Raw genomic sequence first — 20,239 nt, forward strand, 5'->3', positions numbered from 1 at the left:
CGATTAAACAAAAAAGAACTATCAAAATTAATTGCTCCAAAACCAAATCATTCGTGCGTTCAACCAACAACAAAAACTTATTATTTGCAAGTTGATGAATTCACTATTTTTTTATAGAAATGGCTAAGATCTTTTTTTAGAATTTTGATTAAGTAATTTGTAGTGGAAAGCAAATAAAATAAATTCCTATATCATAACTATACTGGTCATTTATTGACTTTTATGGTTCATAGGGAAAAATATTTCCCATGCAATTATAAAAAACCTACACATACTGCTTGGTTTTTCTGGTGATATTCTCTTATTTTACACCCCAAAAAGCCAAAAAATTGTGTTGTATTGGTTATGTTCCAATTTTAGTCTTGAATAGCTTACGGTCCTGAAAGGGTTAAACAACACTCAAATTCAATATTTGCAAAAGTACTAAATAAGTATCAATTTCGTAGCACTTATGGTCTCAAATGGTTTGGTTTGATAGTTTTGTAAATCTTTACTCCTCGTCTTTACCTCTCCCGCAAACTTTCACAAAACTTTTTTTCTAAGTGAAAAAGCAAAATAAAAAAATTAAACTTCCAATCGTGCTTAAAAACATTACACATAAATTCTGCAACTCTCATAATTACTTCATGGATTGGCTTATCATTAGTTTATACACCCAGATACCGGTTATCTGTTGTCCTGGTCCAAATGGGGTTTAGGCACAGTTTTTCTCATACTTGCTTCATTTGATTCATTGTAAATGGTGGAAAAACAGTTAAATAATGAATGCAAAATGTATAGTAACATGGCTTCGCATGTAAAATTCTTCTAAAATAGCAAAATTTTAGTTTGTAAGACTCAAGATACTAAATGAAAACACTCTTTTGTTTGGAATTTCTGATTCTACCCGGAAGAAATCGGGTGAATCGGCTAGTATCATATAATTTACTAAACATGTACAAATATGTAAAAACGTGGTACCGAGGCAGGTGCATTCCGAATCAAAGCCACACACGAAAGTAGAGCACTAGACGAGCGACAAAGACTGGCTGAGCAAAGAGGTAAAAAGCCTCCCGCTTGCCCGAGCCAGGGTAGCACTATGAAGGGGTTGAAGTGAACGTTTAAACCTTAACCTCATAAACAATGGCATTGAATGATTTTGAAAACAAAAATGTGTACGTACTACTACTACATATGATTTGCAACTGCTAAGGGTGTTAATTAGTGTTGTGTAATTCAAAGTCAGATTGAAGAATCTGCATAGTTTTTTGCGTGTTAGAGATTCATGAATCTTGCGACGAGAGACTTATTAAAATGAACAATATGTTTTAGAACGACGCTGTATGCATCAAATTGGTTGCCATAGCTCCCACCCTCACCAGTACGGCGTCCATGTTTGGTTCCGATACCATTCCTTTCGCCCACGGCGAGCCACGCCCATTCCGCACATCGTAAATTCTTAGAAACTTTCGCCAAAGACGATGCTCAAGGCGAACGCAATGTGAAAGGTAGATTTTACTGTCTTCTCGTTTCGCTCCCACACGCCAGCAGGCTGTAGCGAACCAAATATCTCATCCCGCTCTCACTAATTTCTCATCCTGCACTTTCATGTACGTCGACACTCTTCCCACGGCATTCACTATCGCAACTTTCTGCTGAACGCCTCGCTGGACCAAACGAAAAGTCGCATCTTCAGGCCGTAAGTGGGCGTCTTGTCATACGACCCCATCGAACCGACTAAAGCTTCTCCCCTGGCGCGTGAAAAATCTTAGTTGCAGTGCGATTTTCTCCCTCTTGCGGCTGTACAAACGAACGAAAGTCGCACTTCTATTTTCACTCACAAAGCTCGCGTGGAAGGTTTGTGAGATGCGATACTGGAGATACTGGCGCTATCTCTCGGGTTTCGGGTTTGCGCGTGACTCGGGTAAAGCGTAGCCGAAACCGCCCATTTGTGACCTTCTGGCAACCGAAGAAAGTCAGGCCCACTTCGAACCGCATACGTTAGCCACATGTATATCTATACTTGCACCGTTCAGGGAGAGAATATCTTCGGCCTGCTATGTCACGACTTAAAGAGATGGTGCAGCTATAGAAATAAGGGTAAGACACAAAAATGGCAAAAAGAACAGGTAGCATAGGAAGTATAAGTTAAATACTGCAAAATAAGGAGCAGTACCGGTCTTATAAGGAAATAGTACCGGCTTTAGAAAACATTAACTGTACGATTAACGGTCCGCAGGAACGTTATGTTACATTAGCTCACTTTAGAAAGAGGTCATAGCATAGAAGAAGAGATAATGAAATAGAAAGGTTACAAAAAGGATAATAAAATGAATAAGAGAGCTTTGAGTTTTGATTTTCTTCAAAATAAAGTTGCAAGTGAAATGGAAAAATTCCGAGGTTTTATGCATAAATTATGTTTTGCATGTATGCATATCACATGTTGATAAAAACAATTTCAAATAAAAGCTATATATCTGAGCCCCATTTTTTGTAGAAAGTCTGACCAATTCGAATATATGCTAAACTATCCCATGTATTCTATTATTATTTATTACCGTATGACGGGCGTTGCCGTATTGTTCCCATGTATTCTATTGTTAAAAGTTATTTGATTATTTGTTATTAGCCATTAATTTCGTCGTGATGTAATGATTGGGTTATACAGAAAATCATGGAAAATTATGATTTGTTGATGGGGCATCTTCCCCTGCTTTTTATTAACATGTTTTTTCGGCCGAAAAGCTCGTTTTATATGGAACATATGGCTGAGCACAAATAACGATAATGGTCAATTATTGTTTATTTTCATTCGTTCACAAACATCATAAAAATGTTGCAAAACCTTAAAGACTAACCGTTCGATATTACTCATTGGTTAAAAATACTGAAAGTAGGTTACTGGCTAAACAATATCGTAGAAAACTTAATAGATGAACGGATAAAATAAATACGTAAACCTAAAATTTAATAGAGTGAACTTGGGAAGTTTGGGTATACTTAGCGTTTTCAGCGCAACGGTATTCTTCATGTAAGTCGTTCTTGTATTTGAAATTATTTACCTGTGCTTCCTTCTTCAGCGCAAGCGAACTACGGTTGATCGCCTTCTGATCTCATGATCTATACTCACCGTATCTCAAATACACAAATACACACATATACATAACTTACTCTGACAATTACCTAGAGGTGGCATCCGAAAGCTGGACAGTGGGTCGGTTGGGAAGTGGAATGGCCGTTGTCCGAACGCGAAGTGGAACTGCTGCTGTTGTCCTACGAAAGATGCTTCAGGAAATTACTTGTCTAGCTCGAATACTTCGTCCCAGCCGCGAGCCTTGATTTTGGTGGGAAACGTTTATGTTTTATATCGAGCAAGAGCATGTGAAGGAATCTTCGGTTCGTTAATGCCTCAAAGATATCAAGAGATCGATTGAAAACAGTAAATCTTTAATGAGCTCATTATAGGAAAACAAGAGGCAGCAAGTGCAGTCTCATTTACTAACTGCTGTCTTACAATCTTACGGTTGTGAGGAGAATAAAAGTATGATTTTTTTCTGAAGGTTAACATGGAGGTAAACAACATCGGCAAGAGTACCAGCAATAGCCACTGCCTATATTCAGTGACCCTCACAATCCATCATCAGGATGCACCCGCTGACAGGACATCATACACGCGACACGGTTGAAGCGGGACGAATCGGAACTAATTAACCACAAACTGACCCGAACAAGTATGCTAGAAAAAGTCTCAAACGTGAAAAAATAAAAATACTGACACGTTTGAGACTGAGTAGTGAAGATACAGCATTTTCAGCCGTTTAGTACCAAGATTGCAGCAAGCAATTAACAAGCACCAGGTTTCTACTAACAGTGCGCGCTCCAAAATGCATACAACGTTCTACCTATAGAATGTTCACATTAACGTTTCACAAAATTACATTCAATCTCTAAATTTTACCAGCTCGCTGGTGCGGATTTCATTTTCATGCGGGAGATGTTAATTCTTAATTAAAATTAGTAAATTAAAAATACCAGGTGGTATCATCCCAATCAACTAGCAAGCAGCAGCACTAGATGTCTCTGCAACGGTCAATAGGTTATTTTGAGTGGTCTCAAGACTCAAGGTTTTTATCCCTGCTTGGCATAACTTGGTCATGCCTTTCCTTTATTTTCCTACGTTAGAAATTTAAACTGACTTTGTGAAACGCTAACTAACGCTGTTAGTAGAAACCAGGTGCTTGTTATTATCCCGGCAGTTAGTAGGGCAGTGGCGGATTTAAGGGTGTCTCCAATGTCCAAATACGTACGATTTATAAATGAACAAATATTGTATAGAATTCATCGAAGTTCTTTAATGATCGACCGGTAATAAGTTAGGATGAAGTCAGTCTTATAATAATGAGTAATTTTACTGTATGCTATAATAATGCTAAGAACCATAACGAAATAATAGAAGCATGGTCTGGTATACAACTAGTGGTGAATAGTAACAGAAGATGTTTTATAGTCTGAATCTGTTAAACATAGGACTAAAATAATGCGTTGTCAAATTGAATCAGTTTCTTCCAACTGATATCGAGTAATCCATTTTTGGCTCATTCTGTTAGATGTTGCCATCCATGGAAATAGCTGCTTACCATTCCATATATAAATCGAAATTCCTTCTAAACCGAGTTACGTGTTTAAACGAATACTTCATGCGGTCTTAATGGGGGAAATCAAATTATAAAATTTTCTACTCTATTTCTTGAACTTAGAAATTGATAAAATAAAACTTCGTGGAGCCCTGTAAAACTTATTGGTTGTAGGATAAAAGCTATTGGTGTTGTTGAATTGCATATAAAACAGACGAAAATTTATCATTTTTACGGGCATAGGAGCCCCGTGAGTGTAAATCCGCCACTGATCCCGGTTAACAAAATTACTCTCATCACTCTGATCATGGTATGTGCTCTGATGAAAATTACGAAGCATTTTGCATAACCCGCAACGTACAGAGTAGTGGTGAACCGAGGGAACGCGCGACAATTCCCATACATATACAAACTACATACAAACTACACTTGCAGGTAGCAGCACGATGCGGACGCTTCGTATACTGTTTTATCTCTGTTGGTTCTATCAGATAAATCATCAGAGCTCTGTTAATAAAATTTCTGTTCGTTGGATAGTTTAGTGCAATCTTGGTATTAATATGATAATGCTGTACAAAACGAGGTAAACAGCAAACCCAAACTCATCATAAAATGTAAAAACGTCGGTGCGAAATGTGTAAAAATAGTGTAGTCGCGTCAACAACCACTGTTCCGTACGGAGTACAAACGATCACGCTAGCTTATGCCAATTTTTCAGTTTCCAGCAAAACTCATTAATTATTTTATATCCTCTGTTACTCATTTTTGTAGTTGGAACTGGACATATTTCGACAAAAAATTAATATACACAACATTGGAAATTAATTCATTTTGCAGGAAATTGTAAAATTGCTTAATAGTACGTAGAAATATGAATCCAAATGTCGCGAGTTTAAATATTTCTTTTATATAGGCACGGCATCTGTAATGGGACTAGGCACCCGGTCGATCGATCTGATCGAAAGCGTAAGTAAACTGAAGAGCTTCATGGGTTCCCTAGAGTTCGTGGGCCTCGTACTTTTTGCTCATATTTTTTCAAGTTTCGATGTAGGATGTCTTTATTATTTTGCTAAAAAGTTTCTCGTTAAAACAAATGCTTAATGCATTAGTGGATTTACTTTCGAATGATTGTAAATGAATCATTTGAAACTGTGCGAATGATGTAACTAAACTATTTGCACTGTGTATTGATTAAGATCAAAAGAATAATGATCTGACATACAAGTAAGTTTTGGGAATTTATTAAACAAGCAGACAATTATCATAATAGTTTGAGTGTTAATAAATGTCCTCCATATTTCCTAATGAAGAAATTATGCACATTAGAATAGAAGTTATAATAATTTTATTTTAAACACTTTTGACAAACGGCTTTTTCAAGTTTTGAAATACTGGAAAGATATTTAAGAAGCAGTATAGCTAAGCTAAGAAAAAAATATAAAACGTTGTACAAAGAATATATGGATGCTCTTGGACAGTTATTAATGATTTTGCACAAAATAAAGTTAAACTATTTAATTTATGGTTAATTGTAGTAAAATCTAAATTTCATCGATTATTACAAATGCATTATTAATCACAGTGAAATACATACAACTTATACCAACAAGAAATTGGTGCAATAGCTATAATAGTGTATGTTTCTAGGACCTTTAACTTGTAGCTGCTTTTTTTATGTAGGACCGAGTGGGACAAGGACTCTCTCCGAAGAAAGTGACTGTAATCGCAAAACGGTATATTATAGTTCGGTGGTCAGCCGTTCTTAATACAGCAGGTTGCCAGATTCTATCGCACACTTTTGGGGAGGTGTTTCCTAACGCTACCACTGCAGTCATGGGCACCTCCACTTATAGCTGATTGGGGAACTCTAATTCCTTCTCTGCCGATCGACGGTAAAACGGAAGCGGAATCGTTTATTAAAACGGAAGGTGTCATTCTCGCGATTTGAACCTATTATTTTGTGTCTTCGTGCTACCGCTGCACCCACGTGTCTAAACAAAGCACCAAACCCATCGTCGCACTGTCGTTTTTACATTTGTGGATGAGTTCGCGCGTAGATCACATGCTTGGATCACGACTACGAAGTTGCCAGGAGATAATGGATGTGCAAACAAGGGAGTTTCATACTTACTTGTTTTGGATCTGGGCTCCCGTGGTCCGTCCACCGTCACCTTGATCGCTTTGTTATAGGTGGCCACCTGCGGCGGACTTGTTGATACAGTAATGGTGAGCGTGAAGCTTTTGCCTGGTGGGCGAATTGGTAGTCGGTTTTGTTTAGGTTTGTTTGGTTTTTTGTAACATCCAGTATACCGGATACCCGAGAAAGAGAGTCACAGAGATTGAAGAGATAATTGGTGATTAGTTTGCTATAAATGATCTTAGCAAATGCAAAGCTAGGAGGCTTAACACTTGGAAGGCCAAGCGTTTTTAGAACAGTTTCTTAGTACTCTCGTTTATGATAAAAGTGGTTTATAAAACAAAAACAACCGTTTTTAAACCAATAACAAACAAACAAAGCTTTCCTGAGGATAACTCTGTACAACTGCTATGGCTTACTGCAATACTGTATGAGTTTCGTGGCAAGTTCCCAACAGCCTGTCACCCACTACGTGGGTCATTGGCAGACAACGCGTTCCAGGGACACGGTCCAAGTGAGTGAGCATTCTAACGGTTTGTTGAATTCTAAAATATCAATTGGGATGTTTTATTCTTATTGTATTTCAACACTTTACCGTCCGGATACAAGCATAGGTGTAATGAATCCGTATCGGTTTTCATCCGATCACATCATTTTGGCGTGCATCATGGAAAGAAAACAAATTTCACAGGGCGCTAAGCTGTTCGTACGTAAATTTGAATAAAGATTGGAAAAGAATGATTAAACAAGGCGGCCAGATACGGAGGACCTGGTGCAAACGTGCCGGTCGTAAAGCGTTGTCACACCATGAATTATACAGACGTCAAAGTGTTAACTCTTTGTTAAATGATTTGTTTCAAATACGCAGAAATTGTTTACACAAGACCATTTTCACCCGCCTGGAATTCCTTGAAAAATGCCAACACGTTTCGGAAACTGTCTGTTTTAGACCCACGGATTATTCGTCTTACGACGCAACGTCGTGCTATATAAACAAATGTCTAATTTGCTTTTTAGCAGTACGTGTTTTTGTACTGTGTTGGATAGTTTTCACTTGAATGCCTGGGGGGCAACCAGGCGCAACCAAAGCTGCCACTGGGTCGCAAAGCTAGGCAATGGACTTAACGGTAACGGACCTATGCAACGCCCCTGGACAACGATTCAAATGGGCTCATGGAACGTACGCAAATTGTATAAAACCAAATCCTTGAAACAACTAGATGACGATTTAGCCAAGCTAAACATGGAGCTCGCCCCACTACAAGAGATACCCTGGATAGGAAGTGGAGTGCAGAACAGGCGTGGCAGCAATAACGACAACTACTACAGGTGCCACGACCGCCACTACATGCTCGGCACGACCTTCTCCGCAGGTCAACGCGGGAAGTCCGCAGTCATTTATTTCAAGACTATAAACGATAGGCTATGCTACCTGCGCATGCGAAGCAAATTTTACAACAGAAGCCTCATTACCACCCTTACCGAAAACAAAGATGAAGAGGAGAAGGACCTATTCTACAGCCGCCACGCAAAACTCTATGCAAGTTGCCCCAAAATGAACTCAATCATTTCCTCATCATTCTGGGAGACTTCAATGCAAAAGTCGGTAGAGAGTCGATGTACCGCCAGTACATCGGAACCTACAGTCTATACGTGCACAGTAATGAAAACGGTAGTAGATTGGTCCAGTTCGTAGCATCGAGCAATCTGGTCGTCGGAAGTACCAAGTTTGCGCGACGGGACATCCACAAAGCCACGTGGGTGTCCCCGGATGGAGCCATTTCCAATTAGATCGACCACGTGTTGATGAATCGCCTCCATCAATCGTGCCTGTTAAACGTCAGAACTTATAGAGGGGCCAACAACGATTCTGATCATTACCTAGTTGGCTCAATGATAAGATGCTGGATCGCCTGGCCACGAGCCAATGTGGGCAGAAACAACACGCAGACACGATATAACACAGACAACACGGATATAACACTCTTAAGGACAGTCGAGTCCAACTCTCCTACCAGGGAGCCAAAGGAAGCACCAGCGGGTGCAGAACGAGGGACGGCACGTAGATCGAGCAGGAGCTCGATTTTGCGGGCCACAAGATCGCAGATCAGAGGTGTAAACCTGAGTGCAAGTCCCATTTACGGGTTTTTAGGAGGTAGTGGTGTCATGTAAGTCAGCTGTCGGATCGATCTTCTGAGCCGCTTAAGTTGCATTGCGCCGAGTCCGTCGCCTTAGGCTTGGGAAATAGCCCCTGGTAGTCAGGGTAGTATCTGTTAGACCTTTGGAGACACGCGCTTTCACCCTTCAGGAGTTAGTTGCGTGCCACAGCGTCCGTAAACTGAGTTTTTAACCTAGGGACAGATGCCTCTTCCGTCATCGCTTCTACCGTGTAGGTGCACAGCGTGACGGAAGGTGAAAGGCTCAGAGGAGGGAGTAATGTTGGTCATGGTCCCTCGGGGCCAAGGCCAATGTGAACCCTCGTCCAAAAGGGAGCCATAGATGAGTCTTCACTACTGCAACAAGGAAAAAACAGATAAGAGCGGAGGATGGTATGCTCTAAAAACAACAATCGAATGATATCTGAGCTATGGAATCTTGGTCTCATTCACCCCATATACAAAAAGGGGGAGATAAGTTAAAGTGCAGTAACTACAGGGGTATAACGGTGTTGAATGCCGTCTACAAAATATTCTCCGTCGTTCTTCAAGAACGACTTGACCCATACGCTGAAGAGATAGTAAGAAACTATGGGGATAACGAAGAGGAAGATCAACTACTGATCAGATCTTCACCATGCGGACAGTCCTGGAGAAGATGACAGAGTATCAACAAAATACATTCCATCTCTTTATTGACTTTAAAGCCGCATATGATAGCATACCCAAGGTAAACTGTATCAAGCCATGAGCTCATATGGAATCCCGGCTAAATTAATCAGACTTGTAAGAATGACCATGACCAACGTCACTTGTCAGGTGAAGGTGGATGGAAAAATCTCAAATTCCTTTGCTACCACCAAGGGACTGCACCAAGGGGGCTGCCTCCATACTCTTCAACCTAGCGCTAGAGAGGGCCATCCGAGACTTGGAGGTGGAAACTTCGGGGACCATCTTTTATAAGTCAATCCGGATGATATTGATATTATTGGTTGAAGACTCTCCTATGTAGCAGAAGCATACCAAAGGATCGAGCAAGCGGCGAATAACCTCGGACTGCAAATAAACGAGGGAAAAAGAAGACAAAGGTGGCACCATCAGAGGCGTTGCCAACAATTGTCGAAAGGCTGGAATACGTACAAGTAAGTGAACGCACTTTTGAAGACGTCCAAAATTTCAACTTTCTTCGGTCGAAGGTCAGCACCGACAACAACATTGAAGATGAAATTCGCGTCAGGGTGCTGGCAACCAATTGGTCATAATACAGTCTGAGAAATCTCTTCCACTCACCATACCTGTCAAGACAGTAGAAGCTGGGACTATTCCGGACGTACAGGGGTTTTCAGATGATATCATAACAGTAGCAGCATTTATTTCAACTGCAGCACATGATATTCCAACAGTGCCAGTTGATTTTATAACGCGATCAACGTATCAGTGCTCACATAGGCCTCAGAGACATGGACTCTGAGCAAATCTGACGAAACCCTCTTAGCCGTGTTCGAGAGGAAGATGCTCAGGATGATTTTTTGCCCCATGTGTGAGGAGGAACAATGGAAGACCTGATATAATGATGAGCTCTACGAGCTGTACGGAGATCCCAGGGTCGTACAGCGCATTAGACTCGCCGAGCTCCGGTGGGCTTTACTTAAGGACAGAGGAGGCGTGGTAGGCCTAATTTGAGGTGGAAGGATGGCGTAGACGAAGCCACCAGTAAAGCCGGAATACTGAATTGGACCAGCGTGACGAGCAACCGTGAGCGGTCAATCGTCGTCAGGACAATACCGCTCAGCGGTTGTTACCTATATTTACCAAAGAAATACATTTACTCTTTAAGTTAAATGAACTCTAATATGAACCAAAGTTCCTTAATCTGACCCGCAAATCTGCTTTGGGATTAAATAAACTGGACTCACAAGTTCCAACGAGTCCTCCATCGTTGGTTTATACAGAACTAGGCATTCAAAGTCAGATGCTTTAAGATCATACAATCTCGCAGATATGATATATTCTTTGTAAAACTAGCTGACAGCATGAACTATTTGAGAGTTTAGTACTGTTTCTCTTTATGAAAATGCAAAGAGTTCACGTATGGGAATAGGCGAAAATAGTTTAATTTTTTGTGGATATATTGGAAGGTTGGTTTGAAATAACTAATAAGTCAAAGGTAACCTAAAAGGTAACTGTTACAAAAGGCGTTGGTAATAATTACTAAGAAAAAACTAAATCAATATATTTTCTTTTCGTTAACCAATGACACTAATCAAATAAACTATTATCGAGGTTCATTGTGAAGTGAAATGGATGCACAAGACTTTTTTTGCTGTTTGAAGTGGTTATCAACTTGGTGTATGGAGTTAAAGTTAAATATTCGTTGCCTTTGTTTTATTTCAAGGAGAGTAGATTTATAATGCATAGATCAAGTTAAAATAATTTACAGATCAAACCTAATAAACAAATGGCCCATACAGCTTCGAATAATAAATATAATTTATTATAAATTATTCAAAATAAATATATCATATGTTTGGCTAGCTAAGACAGTTTCGCGGTTGAGCGGTTTATTAGAATAATACAACAACTATACTCCTGACGCGGGTACATGGCACCTGATTTTTCAGCTATATTTCATCTGATCAATTGCTTTAAAGCGACAAAATACCCTCTGAATTTTAAATAGTGTTAAAGTAACATCTGACACGTTTCGAAAAACTAAATCCTAAAACATTTTAGACACGCTGTCCCAGATATATAAGTATCCCAGATAATTCGTGCAGTGTACAAAATTACTTTCATTGTTGAGTTTAGGCAAGGCAAACCAAAGCCAAACTTGTAAGGTAATCGGCATCCACCCTAACCTTTCGGAAAGGTGTGAGTCCCCATTTCATATGTGAGCAGTTTCGGTGCGTATGTTAGTAACATTAAAAGCACGCCGGATTGTATCCCCCGGAATCGTCCAGAGGAAACTCGCACACGTGGGATAGGGACTACAATTGAAGCTGATAAAAAGAGGGTGTTAATTGAAAGCAAAACAACCCTCTCAACTAAGAGAAAGGAAGGGGGTCCTAGTGGCAGCCAAAGGCGTACGATGTATCGTATTTGCATGCATATATATGCTTTGGAACCCTCCGAGCATTAAGGTTTACCGGTAGCTTCTCCATAGTGATGGCAACGGGAACGTGTTGAAGATGAATGTCCTAATATCCAATATTCATAACCCACATATCCAGTACAATTCCACAACGATGAACGCTCGATGATTAAAGTCAACAGGAAGACTGGTATCCGTTCATCGAAACGCGACCAGGCTCCAGCAAAATTTGTTTCATTTTATCCTCAACGGGTTACAGCAATGAAATCGAGGCTTGAACCATATCCGGAAGAATAGAAAAAGTTTCCTAACTATACAATTCAACCTGCATCACATTTTAAAAACTTTCAAACAGATTTTAGATATAAATTAAAAGTCTCTTCAATGCTTCATTACTTCTGTTTCGATGATAATTTGCTTACATTTTGAACCTGAGCTATATATATTTTTAAATCATTGCACTATATGGTACCTGTATAATTTTGCCTAGCAGTGGGTGTACTCGAGTATGTAATACCTATTAACAACTTTCACCGTTAGCTTGTAGAAGCACATGGAAATTGGCTACAAAGTAATATATCGAATGTCCGGATCGGTCGGTACCGTCTAAATTGGCGTTGTTTTTAATGCGTATGCGTGCACTACACACACACTGTGTGCAAACACCCATACGATGATTGCCACCACCGGATGAAGTCGTCAAGGATGTTCGGATGCGAGTTGCTGGGAGAGTTGTTTAATGGAAATTTTCTGAGATATTCCCGTCATTAAATTGGGGAAACCATGTAAGACGGAAAAAGAGCAGATTCATGCGATTGTGAATCTAAATTGTTTGTTGCCGTATATGCGGACCTGTGTGTGTGTGTGTAGAGAGGGAGTTATGATAACAAGAGAATGGCGTGCGGGGGAGGTTCAAGTTTTTTGAGTAAAGAGCTACTTGGAATGATGGAGATGGAGGCGATTCAAAACCAGAAAAACTATTGTGCACACCTTCAAACCTGTTTAGTGATCCTAAACTGGATAAATGCTGCTATGCCCCGTTCCAGTTTCCACAAACTTTTACTGCTTCCCTCGTTCATTACACGGGGTGAAGTCTCGTTGCCACAGAGGCCCTTTCATTCCATTTGTCTGTCTACACCCCATTCCTCCTCGTCAGTAGCATACTTTATCGTCTCTTGCTATTTTGTTTTAGACTTCGGCACCGTTTAGCAATTTATTTTAAGGGACAAAAGGCACCAGCAGAACAGACCAGGCAGACATATTACCTTGTCTGTTCTTTTGTACTGTGCGTAAGTCAAATATAATAAGTGCACAGGTACTTTTAACTTCTAATTTAAATTGTTAGTTTTACAATAGTAAGTTTTATTCTTTTTGGTTGCTTTTGATGCTTAGTGCATATACATCTAGTTTATATCAAGTTTTCAGACTGTCATTCTTCGTACAATGTCCAGCGAAGATCAAACTAACCTTATTTGATTTCATGTTCAACACGAAACGATAATTCATCGCAATTATGACAATGTTTTCTCTCCCAATGTGCGTTCGCCTGCCGGGACGTGACGTGTCGCGTCTGTGATGCTTACCTTGCGACAAACAACATCCTGTCTTGAGCCTTGGGAAGAGGCTTTCCGAAAATCAACCTTTGGCTTCCAATCCAAAACCCATACTAAGGCCAAAGGACCGGGTTTCCGTTCATTGAATTTTGTTCGTCATCTTTCGTCTCTTCCCACGGGATGTAGTTTTGTAATACACTTTTAAGCACAGGCTTAACATCAGAGCTACTTAACGCTCCTGCAACCGCATCCCGCAACCTGCAAGCCGTTTCGTACCCTGTAGTCTAAGGTTCACGCTGGGAGTCGGTGATTTCCATCCACTTTTTCGAACCACCTGCTCACCTGCTGTTTTTAAAAGGAGCAAGTGCTCGTGAATCCCGATAGAAACGCAGTGGGGATGAAATCCAGCGTGCTAATGTGTGCGGCTTTTGAAACCTCATGCAGAGTATGTTTTCCAATCCACGCCATCCATAAGAAAGTGAAAAAGTGAGTGTAATGTATGGAGGATTGCTGAATTCTGGAAAATATGCTTGATGGAATCGTTTAAAAAGCATCGCAGATCTAGAGCAGAATTCCTCGGGTGAATAACAAACCGTAACGTTGTTTGCACATACACATACACTATGGTATGCAGATGTACAGTTATACTTCGCCATTGGGCAAGAATACCAAGCAAAAACCATGTACAGTCACATCCATCCATCCACATCTTGTTTGAAATATGTGTTTAAACTGACCATGGCGCGATTTTAAAAATTTTTAAAAACCGGTATGCATAAGAGACACAGCGTTTACTTCTTACGAGTGAAGTTAAATTGTTCGTTTTTTCATTGTTTTTTGTTCAAGTGACTCATCTAACTGTACCTGGACCTCTCTCCGACGAGAGTTACTATTCACTGGAGTAGTTGACTCCGCTATAGCCGCCATGTCCAAAGACGGAGACCTCAAGACAGCTGTGGAAATCGATGGTATGCTCTTTGATTAACACTAGATTTGATTTGAACACTAGATCGAATTTGATATCTCGAAAACGGCTGAGTATGAAATAAAAAGACATATTTTAAAATGCAAAACTACATCTTAACAAAAAAAGTGGTTATTGTGACGTTATTTGTAATCGTAAACATTTAACAATATGTTTCAAAGGTGGCTCAACGTATTTGCATTCTGCAGCATTTATTTTTTTTAATTTAAATCTTACATTTTGACAAAAATTAAGTTGAAAAGAATTCCGATTCAATAGTTTTGCTTCACTCCGATGGAATAGTGGAAAGGTATATCAAAAACAAAAAACGCCAAAAGATATTCAAAAATATACTAAAACGACACCGTCTACGGATTCAACCTTTTCTTTTTTTAAATAAAGAAGTTATAGCGTGTTAAAAAGAGCGGTTAAAAAGACCGCTTAAAAGCATACGGGCAAGTTTGCAAAACAATGTATCCAGCTATAACAGTGAAAACCACCTGAGAGTCATCTAGTCCGGCTACTTGTTCGTTGTACGGGTTTAGTTTCGTTTGTTTAGTTGAATTTTGTGTAGTTTGTGTAGTAATTTTTGTACTTTTTTGCATTTATTTAACATTTACTGTCTAAAAATGACTGCCGCGACAGTGAGTTGTTGTATGATAGGTTTTAAATGTTACTTTCTTGCATCGGTAATGTGATAATGTGATAATAATCGGTAATGCGGTAATAATTGATGCGTTATGTACATCGAGGAGCGCAAACAATTAGTAAAAACCAAGCGCTTTTTAGTAGCTTGTTGAAATATTGGTACCAACTGGTTAAAAATGCTATAAAACGGTGCTCAGCCATTTTTACATAGCGAAATGTCAGACTCGAGATTTGAACCAATGACAAATTAATGAGATATTACATCATAGTTCTCTTAAACTAAAATATTTTGTTAACTGATTCAATCGAATAACACATTTAACAAACAAAGTTGTTCCGGTTCCATCAAAATGATGAAAGAGTAACAGTGAATGATGAATTTCATCTAACGCTATGAGCACGCTACTGGATTGCGTGTATGCCCGGGAGCAGTCAAACGATGAATAAGACCTGCAAGCGAGGGTCGAATATCTTCAACGATGATTCAATGTTTCGAAAATAATGTTAAAGCCCTGACATATTGGTTTTCTGATTTCTAATCAGTACAATGACAAACATTTATTTGTTTATTTAACCGTCCGATCAATAAGCAAAGTTTCACCTTTCGTCTCATAACCGGGTACCCGGGTGCCCATCAGATGCGCGATACACAGTTAAGCAATTATTGTGTCAGCATCGTCGAATTTCAAACAGCTGACCGACAAATGGACAAAGCTGCTCCGATACGCGATATATGGGCTATGTTAAATAGTAATTTGGCAAAATATAATAAACCATCAATGTGCTTAACAGTCGACGGGCAGCTTTTTCTGTACCGTGGACGCACCTGATTTACATAACACATACCTTCCAAACCAGCCAAATATGAGATTAAAGTCTGGTGGATTTGCGACGCTGTGAATTCGTATCCTCTTACTGGGCAGATTTACACTGGGAAATCGCCATCAGAAGAACGTTGGGGAGAGAGCCGTTAAGGATTTAGTCGCTCCTCATAAAGGATCTGGCAGAAACGTAACTATGGATAATTTTTTCGCTCCGTTGCCATAAGCCAATTTTTTACTATATTGGAATCTAACAATTGTTGGTACTTTGAAGAAAAAAATAAGCTATATATACCGCCTGCCATGATTGATTTGAAAGAATGTGCAGTATTGTGTTTGGCTTCCATGAAAAATTAACCATGTAACCAAAAAAAGCCATAATTATGTATACTCAATGCATCTGGAAGCGAAAATCGGTGATGGAGGATAACAGATGACGATAATGATAGAAAAACAAACAAGAAATAATCTTGTCTCGTAATGTATCGCTTGGCAGTTGAGCAGACAGCTTTGTATTTCATTCGTTGAAAATAGTACGTGAAAATCCTCAAACTATGAGTCATTTTTCAACGAAAGTGGCTATTGGAAGTTTCTTAGGTCAACCGATAAACACAGCAAACTAATATATGCACAGCAAACTGATTCTTCAGAGCTTCATTCCGCTCCAGCAGAGCTTGAAACAGGAAAGAAGAAAGTCATTGGAGTTTGCTACGTTTGTCTGAATAGCCAATTTTAAAACCGCCGTAAAAGTCGCTAATCATGTGCGGCATGTGAACGTTCCATTTGTAATGAGCATTGTGTAATACGCAGTACTACATATATGGAATAAACTGTTTTTAGTATAAAGAATATATTCCAACTACTTCTGCCCTGTTTATAATAAATTGCTATTCCTGAAACACAACACAATGTATTATATTTGATGTTTGCAGAATACAAATTACAGGCATTCCTTGAAAAACGGTATATTATTGTTCATAAACTTATCATTCATACCTAACTGTTGTGATGGGTACCCGGGTACCAGATTATTGGATGGAGGGAGTTTTGTTTAATGACTAATAATGTTTTCACATTAAGTATTAAGTGGAACATTTTGTGTTGAAAGCCTTCTTTTTCGGGGATCTTAAATGGCGTAAAACGATTGGTATGAAAAGGTACAAAATGCCATAGAAACTACAATGAGTACCCGGGTACCCGGTTATTGATCGGACGGTCCGGAGTTGAATTTTGTTCTTTTTATACATATATAAATTTGAGTTCCTTATTTTTTTTATCATGCTTGAAATTCCAGACCTAAATTATTTAACAAGCGTATCATTATTCAAAATAATTCAGCTTCTGAAAATTTTATTTCGTGGTAGTGTCGAAAGTTTTATTCCTTGACTGCAACTGTAGCGAGAGCAAAGAATCGAGAATCGCGAGAAAATTGTATCTTCTTTCTCTCGCGTATTGTTAGCAGAGTCTCAAAGAAAGCACACCGTCGCGGGTTGAGTTCAGAACGCAGAACGAGCTACTATTTCCGCCTGTCATAGGTCCACACATATTTCTACACTTATCACCATTGTTTTTGAATATTATTCATTCTAAATCGAATTCGACACGTACATTCTGGTACTGTATCAAATGCAACATGATTTTCACATGTGAATCAAGCATTAGTCAAAAACATATAACAAAAAGTCCAGTCCTTCATAGTGTTTCTGTGCTGCTCTTCGCTGACGACCTCAAACTCTATAATGAAGTATCTGATCTGAGGGATTGCTCTCGACTACAGGATTCTCTCAACAATTTATGTCTTTGGTGTGATTGGAATCAATTAAATTTATGTGTCGAGAAGTGCTGCATTGTGTCGTTTCATAGATCAAAAAAGCCTATCATATACAGCTATCAGTTAAATAATCAAATATTACAAAGAAGAAATACGATTCGGGACTTACGCGTTATTCTAGACTGTAAGCTTACCTTTCACGACCACTATAATGAAATGATAGCAAAAGCAAATAAGACGCTAGGATTCGTCCTTAGAAACACGAAAGAATTTAACGACCCAATGTGTCTTAGAACGTTGTATGTTAGTTTAGTGCGCCCTATTCTGGAATTTAATAGTGTAATATGGTTTCCACATTTCAATTATTGGCACGATAGGATTGAAAACATCCAAAAAAGGTTTACGAGATTGGCGATACGATCACTCCCCTGGCGTAACTCGGATTCATTCCCTTCTTACCACTCGCGTTGCCTTCTCTTAGGACTACAAACTCTTAAAAAACGACGACTGATAGCACAGGCAGTGTTTGTGGGTAAGCTGATTCAGGGCGAGACTGATGCCCCAAACCTACTAGAACTAGTTAACTTTAATGCACCTTGTAGACGGCTTCGGAATTCTGACTTTCTAAGATTATCCACTAATAGTACGCGTTATGGCCAGTTCGCTCCAATGACCGCTATGAGCAATACTTTTAATAGAGCTTACTATGCCTTCAATTTCTGTGATAACGCTAATACCTTTAAGTTGCGCCTAACAATGGACCCGAATTTGTTATAAGCTTATTCACATGCGTCAACTGCCCTAGTTTTAGTTTTAGTTTTAGTTTTAGTTTTAGTTTTAGTTTTAGTAAAATAAATAAATAAATAAAAAGAACTTGATACATAAACGTGCAGCATCTTAGTCTGCCAGTTTTGGGGGATGGGATCGATCATGAACTGTTGTGTACTCACCACGTCCGCTGCGGCCTACGAAGCGAAGATCGTTGAACTTGGCCACCTGATTCTTCATGACCGCGGTGCAGTTGCGCAGCTCGGCGCAGTAGTTCTCGTCGTTGCCGGCCCGCACCGTCACCATCGTGCCGTCGCCGACGTCGCCGAGCGCGACGACCTTGAACGCAACCGGAAGTGTTTTATTCGAGCGCCAGTGTGGAGGTAACACTGTGCAAACAAACAGAGGACTCCCGGTTCGGATCAGCTCGCCCGGGTGCTCGGACAGAAAGTCGCCCAGCGTCCGTTCCGCCAAGATGTCCGACGTCATCTTGGTGTACGTGTCGTTTAGGATGCTGGCCGCCGACGGTGGGCCACTTTCGCCGCCGGCACCCGTGCTCGATCCGTTACCGTTGCTCGCGGTGCCACCGGTGTTGCCAGTACCGCCACCACCGCTGACGCCACCACCACCTCTACCACCACCACCGCTACCACCACCGCTGCCGCCGCCGCCGCCGCCGCCGCCGCCATTGCCGGTGCCGGTGCCGGTGCCGTTGCCGCCGGAACCACCTGCGCCGTTACCACCGCCACTTCCGCCGCCACCACTTTGGCCGCCGTGGTGTCCTCCTAGGCCGTTTCCGGATGGAGTGCATCCCAGCCCACCGGAGCCGCTCACGCCACCACCATTTGCCGTACCGCCAGACATGCCACCACCTCCGCCGCCTCCACCTCCTCCGCCACCACTGCCATTGCTTAGTGACGGCCCACTGTTGATAGTGAGATGCATAACTTGAAGAGAAATACACGACCTACAACAACGTGAACAGACATATACAAAAAAACAAACCGTTAATCCTTCTATATCACATTCATGGATATACAGTTTGCCGTCCAAGGCATTCTGTAAACGTTATAGATGATGCATGAACGCAGACCGACAATTTATAAGTTTCAATGAATGGCGAGAGTTAGATATACTTGGTATGTCCCAGTTAATGAAGGTTAATGACGTCCGTTTAGAACACATCTGTTGGAGTTCACAAGGGGTAAATTAACATTTTGACGTCCGCAAATTTCGCGGTTTCTCAACTAGGCATGGGTAAATTGAATCAGAACTGTATGATTCATTCTGATCTTTCTACTGAGCGAACGAGTACCGCACAGTCAAATGAACCAAAATGATTCTTTTCGCACGCCTGTGGTACCGACTATACATGTGTAGGAACAATTTCTACACGCCAGCTGTGTGGAGATGCTTCTTCGTGCGGTCACTTTCATTACCACCTATATCTATATACGCCAGCGGTGGGATACTGATTCGTTGTACGGTTGATCATCAATGGGTACAATACGCCACTCGCTGGCGGTGTGGTATTAGTTCGTACGATCAATCACCGTGCCCTGCTCAATCGCACGCCAGAAGTACGGTATTGATTTTGGGTACGGTTGATCAACTTGCCTATTATGTACACTGGGCCCAAAGTTAATCCGGACGCTCAAAAAATGAGCATGCGTCCGACTTTGTGGTCGATTTTAGAGTACTTAGAATTGATAACAAT

The 20,239-nt window shown here is 40.4% G+C and overlaps 1 protein-coding gene across 1 annotated transcript in view; it reads right to left on the bottom strand.

Moving 5' to 3' along the window:
- LOC131269403 (uncharacterized transmembrane protein DDB_G0289901-like) overlaps window positions 1-19,467 on the bottom strand; it is a 34,599-nt gene extending 15,132 nt beyond the window's left edge. Inside the window, exons 1-3 of the mRNA XM_058271747.1 lie at window positions 18,705-19,467; window positions 6,745-6,858; window positions 3,151-3,264 (exon numbers count right to left, since the gene is read on the bottom strand). Coding sequence (XP_058127730.1) covers window positions 3,151-3,264; window positions 6,745-6,858; window positions 18,705-19,467 — 991 coding nt within the window. The remainder of the gene's footprint in view (window positions 1-3,150; window positions 3,265-6,744; window positions 6,859-18,704) is intronic.
- Between the last annotated feature and the right edge of the window lie 772 nt (window positions 19,468-20,239).

Source organism: Anopheles coustani, chromosome X (assembly GCF_943734705.1).
Source record: "Anopheles coustani chromosome X, idAnoCousDA_361_x.2, whole genome shotgun sequence".
Taxonomy (NCBI): Eukaryota; Metazoa; Arthropoda; class Insecta; order Diptera; family Culicidae; genus Anopheles; species Anopheles coustani.